At 42.9% G+C, this 20,043-nt stretch overlaps 1 protein-coding gene across 1 annotated transcript in view; it reads left to right on the forward strand.

Moving 5' to 3' along the window:
* The first annotated feature begins 3,279 nt into the window (after window positions 1–3,279).
* Window positions 3,280–20,043, forward strand: part of gpc1b (glypican 1b) — a 100,128-nt gene continuing 83,364 nt past the window's right edge. Inside the window, exons 1-2 of the mRNA XM_050033326.1 lie at window positions 3,280–3,511; window positions 3,649–4,225. Of these exons, the coding sequence (XP_049889283.1) occupies window positions 4,066–4,225 (160 nt within the window). The 5' untranslated portion in view covers window positions 3,280–3,511; window positions 3,649–4,065. The remainder of the gene's footprint in view (window positions 3,512–3,648; window positions 4,226–20,043) is intronic.

The following is a 20,043-nucleotide window of genomic DNA, read 5'->3' on the forward strand; positions in this document are numbered from 1 at the left end:
GTCTGTCCCACGTTTTTCTACTCACTGACGTGGTCAATCTATGTGAAACTGCACATAGGCATCGAGGATTGGCATAGGTAGAAGGTGACAAAGCTACCAATGGCTATGGACTAGTTGTTTTTATTTTGAAGTGCTGTTTCCTGCTGTAGAGTGAGTGAATAACAGACAGCTACTTAACAGAGACAGCTAACTAGCTTGATGACATGGCCAAACACAAGTATATCTGTGGATGTATTAAACTGTGTGGACCTTCAACTAATGACTAAGGAAGAATCTGGACCCCGTGGCTGGACCAGTTGGGAACCACTGAGTTAAAGTAAACAGGGGCTGCAAATCTGTTTCGACACATCCATTCACAGACTCTCACATAACTCATGCAGTGTAACACGAGTATCATTTATCCAGTCGTATGCTTAGTATTTCCCACACATGAATTTTTTGCTAAAACATTACAATTTAAAACAGGTCAGTGCAAGCAGTCTCATGCACAGCTGAGGGAGCCTTGGCACTTGATCTCTGCTCACATGGAGCACACATGGCATGCCACTCACAAGCGGATGTATTTTATATTGTTTTAGCAAAAATGCATGTGTTTGGGAAGTATTAAGCAAACAACTGGATGAATGAGAATTAGATTCTAATGCAGGAGTGCATGAGAGTTTGTAAACGGATGTTTTGATATACTTTTGCTGTTGTTAAATGTGGACCCCATTGTCTGCCTTTTATGGATTCACCGTGGTGGCATGTGAGGACACTGTGTCTTCACAAACTCAGGGTAACATGAGGTGAGCAACTGATGATACAAATGATCATTTTGCGGGTGGAGTAATCTTTTTAACTCAACCGTTGCCTCAGAGGGCTCCTGACCTGAACTGAGTGAACTTCTCTCTCTCCCATACAGAAAAAAGAAGAAGAGGAAAAACGCATTAGTTATGGACATATTAAAGCCAGTGGCCATGACAAGGCACTGCCTTGCTCCTTGGGATCCAGACTTACTGATCCTCTTAGAAGTAATGAATACACTGAAAAATTCCAAGTATGTAAAAGATGTAGCCTGCTTTATAAACAGATCATTTCCTTCAGAGATGTAAGGGAAGTAGAAATGGCTTTTGCCAAATAAAGCCAATTAAGTAAACAGCCTTATTGGGTAGGGTTATTGTATATAAGACAATTGGTGCAAGCCATAGATGGATTACTGAATGGGCCTACCTGGTGCCGACCCAGAAACCCAAAGTGTCAGTGTCAGCACTCACAAAATGTCACTTAAATTAACATGTACTGACCAGGAAGAGGCTCAAGAAGACCAAGAGATGCAAAGGAACTGTAAAAGAGACACAAAATAAATACAAAATGGGCAAAATTCATCAAACACATTCTCACTCTGACCTCGTCACATATTGACGTTTGGTCATGGACTTTCCATGTCCACATATGACATGAAAGGTACCCTGGGTGTGTTGGTTGTTGTTGTTCTGGGACACCGTGTCAAGTTCTGCCTCTTACATGCATTGTTTTCTTTCAAAATACACTTCAGTTTTCACAGGAAATTTAACCTTTCCATACAGTATCTTTCAAAATAAATGCACTTCGTCGGTACAACACAAGGAATTGCATTTTTTTCCTTCAACAACTAACACACATGGTTAGGTTTAGGAAAAAATAACAGGGTTTGGCTTTAGAATCGTACAGGACATGAACACCACTCTCTCCTTTTCTCACCGCGTTTCCCCTTCCCCAGGGCGCCATTAAACTATAACGATGACTAGTAGCGTATCATGCCAAGGTGAAAGGACAGATTTTTTCGTCTGGGTCTGATGCTGCAAGTCACTGCTCATGCGCCAGATTTCAACGACTTCGGGGTGAGACCAGGTTGAAAGTATCAGAAGTTCCCCCTGGCCTTCACTTGCAAGATGTCACATGTCCGCATTCAGGATAGTCCAGGGGACTCAGTTCAATTGGGAGGGGAATGCGGAAAAATTTCACACCTTCATTTGGTTCGGTTCACTTTCACACTGCACTTCTTAAAGCGGACCAAACTGCCTGGACAATGTCACGCAGTTACAACAGCTGCTCATTTGGGGGTGTATTGCCCGAAACCACCACTGACCAGGAAGAAAAATAGCATGAGGAAAAAAGAGAACCCGGCTCATTGATTGGCCAGGACCGAAAACACAAATCCATCCTCTTCAGCTGGCTTGGTCACCACAAAAACACCAAACACCAAAATGCAAGGCACTCTACATCACTTCCTCTCTTTGGTGCACTTCCTCTCTTTGGTTCGCTGGATAGTCCGTTTGCATTTCCCACTGTAAGCAAACCGCACCAGGATTCACTAGCAAGTGAACCCAGACCCCCAGTTTTCAAGTGAACCAGGGTTTGCTCGTTTGGTCCGCACCAGAGTTCGAATGAGCATTCATACCACTCCAAATGAACCGAGACTGTCTGTGGAAGCGGACCAGGGTTCCTTTAAAGCAGACCAAATAGTGCCAGTCCTTAATTTAAGCTGTCCTTAAATTAACATGCACTGACCAGGAAGAGGCATGAAAAGACCAAAAGAGATGCAAAATAACTACAAAGCAATACAGAGCGACCAAAAAAAAAACCCCACAAAATGACCTCAGCAGGACTCGAAATGAACACAGAGACACAAAATAAATACAAAAAAGGGCAAAATAACTAGAGAAAGACACAAAATGACTAGAAAGTAACAGAAAATTACCTCAGAAATGAACACAAAGAAACACAAAACCACAAAAAAGGCGCTTTATGATTACAAAGAGCTCCTGTGTTGGAGAGGTGGTGGGGCCCTTTGCATATCTGTGCCGAGGGGCTCATTGTCTTATAATCCGCCAATGGTGCAAACTTATTTCACACAGAAGGTTGGTGTAGTTCACATACACCTACAGAAACTGGGATAATGACGGCATTCAGCAGGTGACAGGTAAACAGCCAACAGGGCAGGTAGTGACTTGTAGTGTAATTGCACCTTGAGGAGTGATAAGGCGCATGTATGCAGCCACTATCTGTGGTGGAGGAGAGGTACACTCAGCGCTGACCTGTGCTGGTGGGTGGGTGCGTGGGGTCGAGGGCACGCCCACAATTCACCTGAGACACCTGGCTGCTGGAGCTCAAGCTGTCAGGAGGCGTAGAGCACATTCTTTCCCTGAGAGCCTCATGATACACCCAACACCACATGCAGCACTGATACTAACTGAACACGACAAATGTTCCCAAAACTCAACCCAAACCTGCTCGTAATGTTATTCTGAAACATGTCTAAAAATAATATTTAGATGAGACAGAGGAGGAAGGCGAAACCTCATATAGTCCCTCTCACTCTCTCTTCCACTCTGTCTGCCTCTCCTCTCCCTCCCTCCTCCTCCTCATTCCTCGGAGTGGCAGCGCTGGCATAGCATCGTTCAGAATACCCTGAGCCGGGAACGAGCTGCGGTAGCTGCTGCCTGTGTTGTGCGCACCTCCTTACTCAGATCCCTCCGGGCCGTCATAGCCGGTAGGCGTGCGGCGACAGAACCTGGCTGCACCGCGTCAGCGCAACACAGAGCTATTTTCTGACACGACCTAAATTATTTCAGCTGTAAACGCGTAACCTAATTCTTTCATCTCTCTCTTGCTTCTCCCTCTCTCTAGGTGAAACCAAAAAAACCCCATCCCAACAGTGGATATACAGGAGACAGGAGGTCTGCACTCATCCCGGGCACAGCGTGAGAAGATTTGATTGTTTGGGGAAAAATAATAAATCTGCTGTCCTGTCCACATCGGCCCTACAGGAGTGGGAAGAGACGGGACCTCTGCGCTGTGAAGTGTCGCTCCTGTGCCGTGCAGCAGTGCGCGGAGAGCAGCCACACACTCAGCAGACGCACTGAGAGGGCAACAGGGCTGTAGGAAGGTGGAGGATATTTTACGCACAGCAGCACTCAGTAGCCCAGTTTGACACGCGGCCACTTACACTGGGAGTCTCCTGCTCCGTTTGAGGACTCAACACAGTCGCTTCGCCTCTTGGTCGGATTTGCACTTGACTAAGTCCACATACAGCAGCCGGCCGGGATGGATTCCTTCATCATAGCGGCTCTGGCAGTGTGCTCTCTAACGGCACCAGCCTATGGGGACAAAGGGACCAGCAAAGCCCGGAGTTGTTCGGATATCAGGCAGTTTTATAGCGGGAAAGGATTCCCTCTGGATGGTCTCCCTCAGTCTGAAATATCAGGTAAAACTCCTTTAAAATACACCCTGAACAAAGTCATATTGTGTGCACTCTTTCTGGATCATACCTGTCTATATACAGCATAACAGTCTGTTTAAATCATGCCATAAAATGTTCAGCCTCACAGAGTTGCTGTAAACTCATTGCCACTGAGAACCATAATCCCTCTGCAAGTCCCCCTAGGAATGTTAGTCTATTTTGGGGCCAAAGTCGCACCTGCAGTAGCACCATTTATTGTGTAAGTGCTGGTGTGTACTGTAGATCTGACCTGTCTCGTAGAAATGAATGATCCTGAAAATGAATGATTGTGTGCACTTGGTTTACAAACTGCACACAGTTGGCACACATCACTGCAGGGAAGTGGTACTTTTAAAAAATTGTCATGTTCACCACAAACTTAAAAAAGATGCACTTTGTTCTGTTGTGAGTGAGCGAATCCCAGTTTCTGTCTTTGTACCTTTTAAACCTGTAGTCACGCTCATCTCACGTCACGTGGTTCTGTAAATCAGAGGAGCTCTACCTCTTGGCTATTTCTCAAGATGAAACACTGCTCAGAAATATGAGAAAGTCCCTTCAAATTCTCTCGCACGCTTGACATTTTTAGAAACAGAAGCAGGATCAGCACCTCTGTTTCTGTTCATGTTTCTCGGTTTCCCTGTCACTGTAAACTAAGCTGCTGCTGCTCCCGAGGGCACTCCCCAGCCTGCCCTCGTCTTTAAGCTATATGTGGTCTTTGTGCGGAGAATCCTTATAGAATTGCCAGACAGTCACTTGACCATGTGCTGTAACCACGCAAATATGATGTTGCTCACTGTGTCATTCATGGTCTGATGTCAGACAGTCACAAGCCCGTCTTCAGCTCAGATGATTACACGTGTGCCTCCTGTGGAATTCAGTGCAACGCTCTCACACACATGAACACACATACACACACACACACACATGCAGTTTACTGCAATTTCAGGTTCTACAGTTACAGTATCGTACATGCATGGACAAGACAGGAGGCTGTGACTGTGCATGCTTACACAACCACTTTCCAGTGCACGGATTAAAAAGGAAAATTAATTTTAAACTGGCATACTTTATAGTTCATTGTCCCAAAACTGTCAAAGTGCTGCACGTGAAGAACTGTTTTCCAAAAAGTACAGAGCAGGAAGTAAAACACTGATATCTGAAGTGATCTGGAGGCTTTTACCAACAGGAAATAAGCGTGGGCAATGGTTCATACTGTAACACCGCCTCAGTCCCTCTCAATCAGATAACATACCCTTTCCTCAAAAAGCCCCCCCAGACTCTGCATCAGTCACCTCCTCTGTGTTGTCCAATTCATTTTCTGCAGAGTGCTACACCACTGTGACAGCAGATAAACTCTCCTCCCCTGTGAAGACAGAGATGTTTGTCCATTAGCACAGGCCGATTGGCACTGAGACATACAAGGGTGACTTTCTGCAGTATTCACCTAAAGGTCACACACTCCTAAAGTAGAAACTGCTCTATTTTCTGATAGCATATGGGCTCTCACACAGCACAGCACGGCTGCAGAAAGAGCATTGTGCCGTGACAGAAATAGACTGCATATAACGTGCTGTGGGTATTGCTTCTCACCCTACAGATTTTAGGTGTTTCCCTGTGATCTCACTCAGGTTCCTAACTATCCAGAGCTGCCACTAAGATGCATAAATGGAGCATTAAGAGTGCGCTTCTGAGGAACATGATATCCGATGCAAAGGCAGCACAGTAGATCTTTCCCTGTGATTGCACTGATAGGATGGGAGAGATTATAAGATTTTGAGGGTGGGGCGGTAATGTGATGAAACTGTTAGCTCATGTCATCACGCCATACATCATAAGGTAGTGAGGGCCAAGTAGTAAGTGGACACTTCTAATTTAATTGATTGACCATACTGAATAAATCATTTGACAGAATTAACGCCAGCCCCGGTGCCTTAGAAACCCCCTTTCCTTCCAAATGTCTGTAATCCATAATGCTTTAAAGATAAAATCTGTCTTGTCATGACACCACCTATCCCTCTTGTTTCAATCAATGATGTGGAGCTTACTTAAGTCTGGGGTCAATGCATTCTCAGTAAGAGAGAAAATAAGGGAGTGAGACAGACCCTGAGTGCCAGGAAGAGACGGATAGAGAACTGAGGGAGAAAAGGAGAGATGCAGAAGTGGATAAATGTGAGACAGAAAGAGAGATAGAGGAAAGGGGCGATTTGGCTTTGACAATATTTCTCTCCATGTCCCCGTCTTCTTGGCTCTCAAGCATAAATAACCGCTCATCCGCTCTAGTCTGGCATATTAAACACCTGAGTAAAATATGAAAGCTTTAATTTATGCCTCCAAATTATGAGCCACCTGGATGTTGTGCATGATCCCTGACATCTGAAGAGGGATATTTCCTGCTCTGACGCCGGGGCTTGATCAACGTAATGTATTGGTCGGGCCTGACTCAAGGTCACATGCTGAGTACATCACCCCGAGTCAGTCTGGGAGGACGATGAGAGACGGCTTGAGAAATGATGTCCAGTCACAGCACTTTAAAATCCTTTGCTGCACAATATATGAGATCAAATTCCTTGACACACAAAGTAGCGAATACACTTCTGAAGTTCTTCATTTTTAGGTGCACAAAATTGTGTAATTGAACATGGAAGCATATGCAGAAGTCTCAACAAAGTCTGCAAGTAATATACCCTTAAAAAAGTTATCAGTGCTTCTAAGTCCATGAGATTTAATTTTGATTAGTTTGGGATTTAAAGATGTGCTTTTAACTTTTCTACCTCTGCTTTTTACGTTTGCATTTGGTACGTTTGTGAACCTGTGTGGTTAAAAAAAACTGCAAAACACTCCCATCCCACATCCCACATGCCAGTCCCTGTTTGATTATGCCCAGTCAGCGGTGGAAGAAGATTCCTAGATATTGCTTTCACATCGATACGCCTCATATAACAACTTGGATAGTCCCCCTGCTCTTAAGTAATTTGCCCTAGAGAAAAACCCACGCGGAAGAGAGCTATTGAGTTGAGGGTGAGTTGTTTGTTATTGTGTTGAAGCGGAGTTTACTGGACCATGGTAACAGCATCAGTTGAGCAGAAATGAAAAGCGATGGGTCGCAAGCAATCAAAATGAGTGCGATGATGCTAGTTTAACTCCGCCGAGTGTAATCAGTTTTAGGAAACTGCTTTTTTTGTAGGTATTTACCAAAAATGGGTGATTGATTTTCACGAGGCTCATCTGTCTCCTCCCTGCACTGCCCCCTCCCTGTCCCACCCCATCATTACAGTCCTGATGACTTATCTTTTTGTCTTTCAGGGGATGACATTCTTCATCTCTCTGTTTCTCTCTCTCATCGGCTCTTAAAGCGAGAGGCGCCAGACGCTCTTTGAAAGCAGCTGGCAGCCAATGAGTGTTAGATGCTCAATGACATATAAGCCTATACAAAGAGACAGGCTGCATGAGACATCTGCAGGAAGGCTGGTTACGTTTTGGTATGACTTTGGCTTTTCCCATGCTGTATTTGTGTTGTTGTTGATTGCTGCTTGCTGGTTGCTACAGGCTGACTGCGAGTGGCTCGCTGCTCTGAAGTGTCATCTCTAACCAGTGTTTGGCTAATGATACAGTGGGATTGCTGCTCACCAGGCTTGCTAGGAACTGTTGTCGACTAAAGACTGGCTTGTGGCTGGAAATATGGGCTGATCAGTATGTTAGCCCACAGTGAAAAAAAAAAAAGTATGGGAATGTTTTGAACTCAGCAGCTTGCCTGTGAATTTGGGTATAAGTCTGGAAATGCATAATAGCAGCGTTGTAGCTAAAACAGAGCATGAGTTTTCACACGCTGGGTAGGAAATCTCCTCAGGCGACTCTCTCACCTCTTTGACTGAGGGTAATGATAAGATAATGGCTGCTTGTGTATTTGCTGCCCCCTACACCATTTTCTAGCCAGAGGTTAAATGCAGATAGGAGTCCACTGCCAGAATAAAACATAGCTGGCCAGCCAGGGAGAGGCTGCAACAACAAAACAGCAAAAATATAAAGGAGTCATATTAATTTGACTTTTTATTTCACCCTCACGGTATACAAGCACCCAGCTCTCACATCCCTGCGTTATCTTCAACCCAAATGGCTCATCGACTTGAGTGTTTATGGTCCAGAGAGAATTGCAGACTATGTACAATTGTGTATGTATTAAAGCTCTTAATCTGTGTGGACATACTTATACAGTATCTTTATGTCTACCACCAGTTGCTGTTAGCTTAAGACCCTCCGGCTCCTCTGTCCACCCTCCTGTGAGGCTGCTTGACATGTGCTGGCACCTCATTCTTATCCCCTCAGCAATGTAGTCTCATGTCAGCTCGGATTATAAAAATATGTTCACAGTGTTATCAATTATTTATTAATCTTTTAGTACCAACACTGCACTGTTAACAGTGTTACTGAGCTAAAGTGTTTCTTTACCTGTGCAAGCCAACACTCTGTAGCAACGGGCATAGAGACTGAATCTGTGTCCCAGCTCAGGGAGGCATGTATAAGTAAGCGGACTTGGACCTGGGGTGTTGCAATTAGATGGTCAGCATCTTAAAACCCTGGAGCAATCTCACTGGGTCGGACATCATGAGATTTCCGAACATTTCCAACATGGCGTAAGCTAAAAGGAAAAAAATGCTTACTTCCTGTCTGCCTTATTACGAGCATTGCAATAAATTAGCCACTCAGTCATGTGCGTGCATGTGTGTCTGTCTGTCCACACCTAATCTCACACACTACTGGACCAGTCAGCCTAATATTTGTGTGCACATTTATGACTGTATGCTCATGGACCTCTCATGGTTGCAGTAATCAACAAGTGTTGATTGTGGGGGATTGTGTGTGTGTGTGTGTGGGGGGGGGTGTCTGTGAAATGTGCGAAAATTTTCACATGGTGCAGTATTAAAGGTCATTCATCACAACAGTCAAAACAAATTAGCCAAAATAGCAGTCAAGAAAAATCATGTAAATATGGCAGAGCATATGCAAACATTTCTGTGGCATAGATTTATCCCCGATTTAACAAAGTATAAGTTTGGCACCAGACAGGAGAATAAACACAATCCTACACTGTCATTTTCTAAGTAAAATATTAATTTAAATTAGTTGGGGATTTGTCCAGGATAGCTGGTATCCACCGCTACAAAATGTCAAGGGAAAAACACAAATCATTGCTTCATTCTTCAGTTAAATCCCTTTTTATTTAACCTAAATCAGACTCAAATCAAATGATAAATCTACGTTACACCATCATTCTTCTAAACCAGCTGGTAAGGGCCACAAGTTCTCAGCAAAGTCACGTAGCAAGAGGCATTTCCGGCAGTTGGCTTTGCTAAAAACAAGCTGCAACTAGTCAGTTCCTGGCTACATTTTGGCATTCCATCAACGGGCATCCATAGAAAAGTTTGGTTTCATTTTAAACCAGAGCCTCTGCAGATTCATTCCATATCTGCTATGTTATGACCCACTAAAGTCAGGCACGACACGAGATGAAAAAAAAATCCTCATTTGATGAACCATCTTGATTGTAAGGAAGCTGGAATGGACAACGCCACCGGGCACAGCTGTGCTGCATGCATTGTTTGAAGCAGCTGCCTGGTAGAGATCTGTACAACACTGAAAGCACTTTTCTAGTTATCATGTGTTACTGTATGCACAAAGAAAATAATAATTGTCTCGTTCTCAAAACACTTAAAGATGCTAAGGAGAGACAGACATTCTCATTCATGCCAGCTGCACAGATGATTGAACTCATATTCAGTAAAACTCTTAAGCCGTAACAGCATTTCTAAATTGCACAGTCACTAAAAAAAACATTACTTAAACACATGAATCCAGCAATGTTGTGCATTTCATTTTTGAAAATGGCTATAGACAGATAAAGGGACAGACCAAACTTGACCATAAACAGTAAACACCATGTGCGTGTGTTGAGATAAGCTTGTTGTCATTGCGGACGCTGTGGACATCAGCCTTATCTCCACCCCATTAATATCCCCGCTGATGTGGTGTTCTTATATTCTCCATATGGCGGATAACTAATTGATCGCACTGAATTACATATTGCCGCCTTATGAATGGAACTCATTAACCGACTTGGAGATAAGAGGGCCAGGGCTTATTTGAAGGTTAACGTCAGCATAAAGCCCCATGCATCTGTTGGTCTTCCTCTACAGACGGATTAAAGTAAGAGCAACAGTTGTTTCTGTATCACAGTGTGCAGGCTCGTAACTCTGCTGCAGTTTAAAGTGTGCGAATCCCTGCATCTGGGCTCCTGTCTGCGCCTGTTTATGTGCAGCCGTGTGTGTGTGTGTTTGCGAGCGTGCACGTCTCTTTGTGTGTGTGTGTTTTCCTACCAACTGAATATGCTGGAGTTGTTAAAATGCTGAAGTCAGTAAGAAGCCTCTTGAAGCATTAAGCCATAATGGGCTGCAGGGAGCATGAAACAGACCACAGTGTGTTTGATGTTCCCCATAGAGAGGGAAGAGAGAGAGAGAGAGGAGAGAGGGAGAGGGCCGATGGACTGCTGAGTGTGACTTGGGCTGCCCTGGTCTGCTTGGTTTTGCTAGTCCCTGCTCCGCCCTGTGACGGGTTATATGTAGGAAAAAACAACACAAAGAAAAGATGGAGTTAAAAATGGTTTAAACCAAACAGCTCCTTTTAAAAACGTGCTCTGCGCTGCATTTCTTTACATAATCGTTTTCAGTCTTGGGCCTTTTGGAAACATGGAACTCTGGAGGACAGTCTGTCCAAACATGTTTAGTTGCTCTGAACTCTACATACAATGCGAACAAGGACAGGGAAACCTTTTCCACAGGTTCCACACTTAGCAGTTTCCTCGAGTAAGCACAGACATCGAAGTTGTCGCTTTGATCTGAATCGTTTTTGGGCAGACGGTTTAAGGTCAGACTGAAATTTTACAATCCTATTTCCTTTAAAAAGCACAAGTAAAGAAAACAGTGAAATAATTACATTGACGGCAAAGACAGAAAGAGGTGGAAAACTCTATTTCCTATGAGTGATTTTAGAAAACTACAGTAATTTACCTCAGTGTGTAAAAGGTAGGAAATTGAGTTCCCACAGAGATTGCTTTTTAGAATATATTGCACCACCTTGACAACTATCAGCTGCCGCTTCTCAGACCAGCATGCACTTCAGCTGCTGCCACTCCTCTCTATTCTCTCTTCTCGCGCTCCTCGTGTCTTTTGTTCCCTGTCACTCGTCTAATGTGAGAGTTCACACGTACAGCCCTCCCTTGGCAAGCACACACACACACACACACACACACAGATGACAGCATAGGCCAGTCTTTTTATGTCACCACAGGGGTTTGCAGTGTCATTGCAACAGGCGTGTGTGTGTGTAAGTGTGTGTGTGTGTGTGGTGGGCATACTCATCTGAAGTCTGTGGTTTGGTATGGTTTGGCGGGTGTGGGAAAGTGTGGTTAGAGCTACACTCACACAAATAGNGCATGGCTGTTGTTCCTCTGAGGGCTGCAGTGTGTTGGTGTATGACTCCTCTTTTGTCTTCAGAGGAATTGGTTGTGTCAAAAGGAGAATTATTCCCTCGTCACAGCAAGCCCCTTCACTGTCTCTCGTTGTGTGTGTGTGTGTGTGGTTGAGCGCAGATGTGTGTGCAGTGCCCAAGCAAATAGGAGAGCATTCATTTGTATGTGTGTGCCACAGATGTGTGTGTGTGTGTGTGTGTGTGTGTGTGTGTGTGTGTGGACTCTGCATGACTTCTAAAGCCGTAGTGAGAATGTTATTAAACCACTTCCTTTCCATTTGCTGTCATTGTGTGCGAATGATTGCTGGCGTTTGTGCTTTGCCCTTTCGTCAGTTATGTAAATGCGTATGTGTGCCATGGCAAGCTGTTGTGGCCCATGTCCCCTCCAGCAGTGCTTTCTGTAGACCAGGTGAGTATTTGAAGTGACAAGGAACTGGCTTTAGCTCGCAGCGTGGCTTCGATCCTGCTCCAGCTACCTCTCCTCTTGCCCTCCCGCCGCTTGACAGATGGTATAGACCCAAACCAGGACGCCCACTACAATATTAAGTGAGGGCACGCAGTATGAATTTTACAGGGTGACACGCCCTACGCCAACACACACATACGCACTGTCTGCAGCTGTGGACCGGAGTGTTTGTTGGGAAATCCTGTGGCTGTGGCACTATGGCAACAAATTCAGCAGGCCCACAGAGACACACAAACAGCCACATATGGGCTTGTAGATTTTATTGACTCGGATTCTGATTATTGATTCCGGCTTGTGTGAACTCTTTTAAACGCTAATTATTTAAGTAAGGATACATTTTCACAAGATTTAGTCTGTCATACAGTCATAAACAGTCCCATGTGGAATCTGCACATAATTTTTTCTTTTTAGTTTTCAGCCGTGATAAATCTGCGCAATTCAACTGAATGTAGTTTTTTTTTTTTTGATCGACAGTATTCATTAAAGATAACAATTTTTTAGTCTGTGGGAAAATCTGTGGAGTTGTCGTCAAAGCGCTGCAGGCTCAGATTCCATGTGGGCCTGCTCATAAATAATGAGGTATATTGTTGTATATTTACATTTTTTGTTAAAGGCAAAATAAAGAAAAACAGATATTCTCCATCTCGTGGTTCTGTGTAGGAGTTCAACTCATGATTATTTTCAGTATCTATTAATTTGTTGTTGAATCTCTCAGCTTCTCAGATGTGGAGATTCACTGCTTTTCTTTGTCACATGTGACCAGAGACTGAACAGTGTGAGTTTTAGACATTTGAAGACCTCGGAGATTAGAAAATTGTAATGGGTGTTTTTTATAGGGATGCACAGATATTACTTTTTCAGCCCAGACACTTTTGGTATTGGCTGATAATGAGTAATGATCCAATACCAGTGCTTAATTGATGAGCTGTATGCCTCACTGTGTGGACTGGAATCATCCTTTCATATGTGAGGCAACATCAGGCTTGACTTTAACACTGCTTTGTTACATCACTTAATAAAGCCTTAATTTATGTGAAACAAAATTTAACAGATAAATACATAGATTAAATAAGAATAATTAGATAGGTAGATTAAATAATAATAAGAATTTACTTAACTGTTATTTATCATGAAAATAATAAGTAATGCACCAGCAACTTGGTAAAAAAAAAAATTGTTCAAATTAACAGGAATTACATTGCAAGTTGCTGTAGAGCTTGTTGGCGTAGCAAGCGTGAAATACCTCGAAACAGCGGACGTGTGTGTTTTTAGCTCCCCCCAGCTATGTGGTGTATTGGCGTACTGCTGACACATGATGAAGAACATGCATGTGTAATCAGAAATAAATTGAATTCAATTGATTGGTCCCATTGTTCCCAATAACCCAATCCAGAGTCAGTATTGCCCGATCTCCAGTATCAGTACCAGATCAGTGCATCCCTAATTTTTCACTGCCGTCTGACATGTGAAAGACCTAATGACTAATCAAGAAAATTACGTGACATTAATCTTTAATAAAAATAAGTATTAAGCCCTATTCGGACGGGATTAGTTTAACGTGAGGTAAAGTAATTATTACCAGGGATTTTAGTCCCGTCCGAGCGCGCCATGTCTGTAATCATTATGGATAATGTCAGCAAAAATGACGGCGACTTTTACCTTCTGTAAAACAGTCTGGAGAAATTACCTTGGGTAATATTAATCCTGTGCGAAGGCAATAATCTGTGAAAATGTATGTAAATATTTTGTCACAACAATTTTTCCGCGTTTACAACTAGTTATCCGTGTTTTTTCGATTGAAGAAGCATTCGGTGTTGTCAGCAGTCGTGATAACAGACATTCTTCTAATGATCGCATAGCCCTACGTGGGAGAACAATTAATACGGTCAAGAAGAAAGCACTTTTCAGAGCCACGAGACTTCTGGTTGTGTTCGGTAGGCCTAATATAAATCCATATTGCTAATCATGTGTACACACAATCCTGATCATGGGCAGTATTTCATATTGGGCTAATCACTAATTATTATTACACATACAGGAAGCAACGTAGCACGCACATGCCGACAGGGAGGTGACGCCAGGGCGCAAACCGAGTTACCACTCCCATCTCTGGTAGAATTACGGAGATTTCTTGTCTCGTGCGAATCGGACATTTATATTACAGACATCCTGTGGTAAACTGACATTAGTCCACATCCCTATGTAAAACTAATCCCGTCCGAATAGTACTTTAGTGGCAGCACTGTTTCTGATTTTCAAGTCTACGAAATGTCAGGAACAAAGTAAAAAATCTCATCACCAGTTCCCAAAGAAGTGTGACTTACATTGATATAAAGAAAAGAAAAGCTGCAAATACTTTTCAAAAGAATCTTGTTATTTTTTTGCTGGATTCATGATGATTAATTGGTTGTCGAAATAGTTGTTGATTAATGTTCTGTCAATTGTCCAAAGAACTGATTGACTAATAGGGCAGGTTCGGAAAGATTTCCAGCTGTCCTGGCCCGGGTCCTATCATTGATCTGATGTGGGGCGTGTTTCAGACGATGACTGACAACAGAGCCTTTGCGCTTTATGCACAGTACATGATGATGTCATTTTTGGCTGGTGTACCCTCGCATTGGGGACACTACGGGAAGCATAAACCATGCAGAGCACCGTCCACCATCACAGCTCATCTCTGCATGCTGTAGTCTCTTTGCGCTTGTCCGTCACTCAGTGTTAGGTCACATTCAATTGCTCCTATTGGTTGTAGGTCTATCCTATTGCAGCTGTTGATTGGGTCTTGCGATGTCAGACGAGCATGTAAGATCAGGTGATTCAGGGGTATCATTACTAGGAACTACTTTGTCATATGTGCCTTTGTCATTTGTGTGCAGCAACTACATCTTTTGTCCACCACTGTCTTTCGTGAAGCCGAGGCACACTTTTCAACGCTTCTCCCAGTTTAGATCCAGTTCTCGATACCCAATATAATTGCCAAAATAGATGGATATTCCCTGATGGAGACAGCCTCCAGGCTCCTATCTCTCAAATACAAAAAAAGAGGAAATAGGAATTGAAGAGATGAGAGATTGGCCTGTATATAAAAAGACTGGAAGAGATGATAAAATCAGTAAGGTGCTGTCTAACTGTTGAATGCCTGAAATGTGTCCAGCACCTCGCTGCTCAGACGCCTGGCACACACAATACAGATTTAATAAAGATAGACACACAGGCGCAGCAGTACACATATCCCTCAACTACACACTTCCCTTTGATAAGCAATCATTTCTGTTCTGCTCTGTTCAACAGTGGCCCTTTCTTCCGCACCTAGGTTTTTTATTAAAAACACTATAGCTCACATCTGCAGAATAAAACAGTGCCGGAGTGGCGGTACAAAAACTGGACTGCAAGTTATCAAGCCTTCTGTTAGCGTATGTGTTGTTAGTGCGTGTGGGTGTAAGGAAGATATCCCAGGTGTTTCAAGACTTGTGAATATCTTCTTTGTCTCCAGTTTCCCCTCCTCTCCCCTGAGGTGTCAACATTATTCTCCCTAATCTCCTCCAAAGATGCATGTTTTCATACTTGGGATGCAGAACAGTTGCCACTTTCCCCTCATCTCTGTGGAATCTGCTGCTCTCTGATGGCTCCCGCTTTGGCTTTTTAAATTGGTCATTTTGGAGGATTTTGTTTTTAGCTGCTCCAGGCAAGTGGCTCCACACAATAGTTATTTTGCTTTATTGTTACTTGGCGTTCATAATTTTCCTGAAGGTTTTCTCTCATCGAGATAAACTGTTTCACACTAGTTTCCATTATCGTAATTATTTCCTCCCCTCTTTCTTTCTCCCTAAGTTGTTTCTGCCTTTGAGGCTTTATCTCTCATTCTTTCCCCTATCTGCTCCTGCAGAGGAAGTTGTGAATTCATTTATATTTCATGTGAAATTTACTGCATGCTCACAGATGCTCTCCAAAAACATTGCTAGTTTGTTTCGGGTACTTGTCTGTGAATTTTACGACTCCATATTTTTGTGATCTAATTTTACTCACGCATTTTATAGCCTGAACATTAAAGCCATATGTTTCAAGAGTTCAATCCAAAAATCTAAGAAAATCGACATTGTTTATGGAGCTACACACGTCGGCATCTCAGGACTCCTCCGTCTCCTGGGCTTTGGGAGACACGTGTGAGAATAAGACAGATGAATTCTTAAAATGTTGCAGATTCTGTGAAATTTTGCAGCATCCTGTTAGTTTTCTTTTCCTGTGGGAATCTATTTTCTCACACTCACTTTAACCGTCCCCCAACTTCCTTTGCTTTGAGTTCGAATGTAATTACAGTGAAATCTGTGTGTTGTTTTATTGGCTTCCCGGAGGCCAAGCAAGCAGAGTTTTTCCAGGCTTTAGTGCTCTGTGATCCTGCTGCATCTCTCCCTCTCCATCCGGTACATTTTCGGGATCTCCACTGTATAATTGGCTTTAACTGCAGAGATCCTCAGTCCCCCATAACATTAGTTCTTCTAGCAACCAGAATACCCAAATGGGTTGTTCTAGCTGTGCGCTGCAGCCTCTTTATATATCTCCCTCTCCCAGTTTGTGGTGAGGCAGCTTTCTTCCGTTCTCTCTGAGTCCACTCCAACGTCCAATCCAACTCTCATCTTCTGCTGGATTTTCTGTTTTCTAAGCACATTTTTCTGTAATTAGATACTGAGATCTGGTTTTATGTGACATCATTTCTCAAACGTTATTTGTGGCAAAGGAAAGCCCCATGTACTTCATGGTGGTTTGCTTATTTGGCTTGACCACGCTTGGCTATTTAGATCTGGAGGTAGAGTGACTGTCTGAAGATGGAGGAGCTGGAATGACCAGAGGATTACGAAGGTCTTATGAGAAGAGGGGCGCATAAAAAAAGCTCATAATTACAGGGGCACTATGTAATTACTGTCAATTGTCATCCTGTTTGCTGGTACAGGATTAGCTTTTTATCATCTAAATCCTTTATTTTATTTTTTCCACTCCCCACTCCCTGTAGGAGCCTCTTCCACTAATTCCAGTCCATTTTTAATGTGTGTTCTGTTTTCAGAGCAAGTCGTTTGAAACCATCCGTAGATATCTGTACATCCTGTGTTGCATCATGTCTTACACATCACTGAAGGTTTTGCCAGTAATAAAACTGTAATCTTTTTGAGTTTTTTCTTGTGCAGAAAGCTGAATATTAAAAGTTTAAAACTCATAAAGCAATTTTCAGTATGAGTTTAAGTTCTAGTGTGCAAGAGCTCAGGGGGTTTTGCCACTGTACAAACATACCTTTCCCCCCCTCTCTCCTTTCTCCCAGGAGAGGATGGCACGCAGTGAGCTAATGAACTTGAAATGACAATGACTTATTTAGCTCGCATTTCTTCCGCTCAGCCGTAACAGAGGGCATTTCAGTTGGGCCCACTCGCCATCGTTTCATTCGTCTCGTTATTTGCTATGCCTCCATTGCTCCCTCACTATTTTCATCTCTTCTTCCTCCCCTGCAGAGTCTTCTCTCATAAATATTTTACATCTTCCAAATGAACTCTGTCAACCCAAGCTTAGCGCATGGCTGGCTGCCTTGTGTGTTTCTAATGCGTATAATGTGTTTATGTATAGTGTGTGTGTGTGTGTTTGAGTGTGTATTTGAATGTATACTATGTAAAAATGTTCATCTGCGTGAGTCTCGCCGCATTACTCTAATGCACGACTCTTTCTGCTCACATACTTTGAGAGGCGCGCTCGTAACGTGTTTTACATAATATTTTCATTTGTTTGTTCAACTGTTACTTTACCAGACAAGGTGACAAAGAACATGTTATTTACAGCGACCGGCTTATGCAGGAATACATGATCTACATATTGTACATACTGGATGCATATACAGGGAGCAGCCGACCACTCTGCCAATCAGTGAGAGCCACGGTATAATTATAAGCAATTTCATTTAAATAGTTGGATGCTAAGTGCCTCATTCAAGGTCAGTTTGACAGTAAAGATGAAAGCTTTTATCATGAACCACCTCAACCTCCCCGAGACCAAATGTTGCCAGCAAAAAAAAAAACCAACAACCCTGAGCTCACTGAACACAGCCCAGAGTGCAGATCTGCAGGATAGCCTTCATATTGTTTCAAGGCAGTGCATGTCTTTACCCCTTATACATTTTTAAATGTGTCTAAGCTGCACACGGACAAGGTGATACAGCGAGTGCAGTATCCAGCAGCACTGTCTTCCAACTGGTTTCCCTGATTCAACAGTGTCATATTAGATGCATTTTTGGGGCCTGAGGCATGCTGGGTGCTCCCTCTCATCTGCAGCTGTCTGTGTGTTTGGATGCTACAGTCTATACAGTAACTTTATGATATTACATAATGTATGTAGTGATTGTATTTAAGGCTGTGATGGTATGGGTTTTTACTTATTGTGGTTAAAAAAACATGTATACCCAGTGTATGCTCAGAGGTGCTCCTCCTTGGGAAAGATAGTGAACCCCAAATCGCTCCTGATGGCTGTGTGAGTGTGTGTAAATGGTTACTGAGTAGCAGGTGGCACCTTGTACAGTAGCCTCAGCCACCAGTGTGTGAATGTGTGTGTGAATGGGTGAGTATGACATGTAGTGGTAAAGCGCTGTGAGTGGTCAGAATACTAGAAAAGCGCTGTACAAGTGCAGGTCCATTTGCAGGTGCCCTTGCAAATGGACCTGCAAATGGACAATGCCCCCCGCCCCCAATAAACTACAGTCTGAGACTTATGTTGGACTTCACAGAGCCCCTGCTGGCACCACACATAGCGTTTTATGTGTGTGCATCATGAATGTTATGATATGATTCTCTGGATTTTCAGTGAAGTGTAAGAACTCTGGTCCAGGTGCAGTCTTACTCTGTCTTCTTCTTCTTGTAATTCTCGTACTCATGCAACTTAAGTTACATCCAGTGGCTTCTGTTATTAACGGCAGAACAATACCAGCTGAAGCGCTGGTTTGTTTTTGCAACTTCAGTATAAGAGATTGTAATGTTTATAACATATTTACGTAATATCTTCTGTTTTACGTCCGACGCACAGTTCCGAGTTAGCTTGCTGACCAGAGCAGCTCCAGTCTCCGTCTTTACTTCACTTTTTGGCACGGCAGCCTTCAGTATTGATAAGTTATTATTCACAGAGTTATACTGTTTTTCATTAGTTAGTTACAAGGGTGGGTTTGCTTGTTTCAGTTTATCTTTGATTGTTTCAGTTTTGAATACTAAGTGGGGAAAATACCGCTGACATCATGAAGTGGGATAGCCAACTCACTAATGGTGCAAACTATAAATTAAGACACAAATGACAATAACTAGCACAAACCATCATGTTACGAACAGACACACTATAGACAGTACCAAAAAACATGACATTTGCATAATGGAATAGAAAACTACAAACTTAACAACAAACTACTCAGTCTGGCATGCTGGGAAATGTGGGTGTCGCTACAACATATATATAATAATATGGGGCAACATTTAAGATGTTTAAGGCAATTTACTCACAGTTGAATAGACATCCCAGTCTCAACAAACGGTAACACTTTACTTGAAGGTATCTACATAAGTGTGACATGACACTGTCATAACTATGACATAACACGGTCATGAACTTGTCATAAACATTATGTACATGTCATAAATGTTTATGACTGCTGTCATTAAGTGTCATTTGGTTTTTGTCATGACAAGTTGACATTGTTTGGGTTGTCTTGATTATGACAACTTGACATTAACCAGGATGACATTACCAGAAGATGTCTTTGTCATGACAATAATAATCATTATGTCAACTTGTCATAAAC

The sequence above is a fragment of the Epinephelus moara genome, chromosome 21, assembly GCF_006386435.1.
Source record: "Epinephelus moara isolate mb chromosome 21, YSFRI_EMoa_1.0, whole genome shotgun sequence".
In the NCBI taxonomy this organism is placed as follows: domain Eukaryota; kingdom Metazoa; phylum Chordata; class Actinopteri; order Perciformes; family Serranidae; genus Epinephelus; species Epinephelus moara.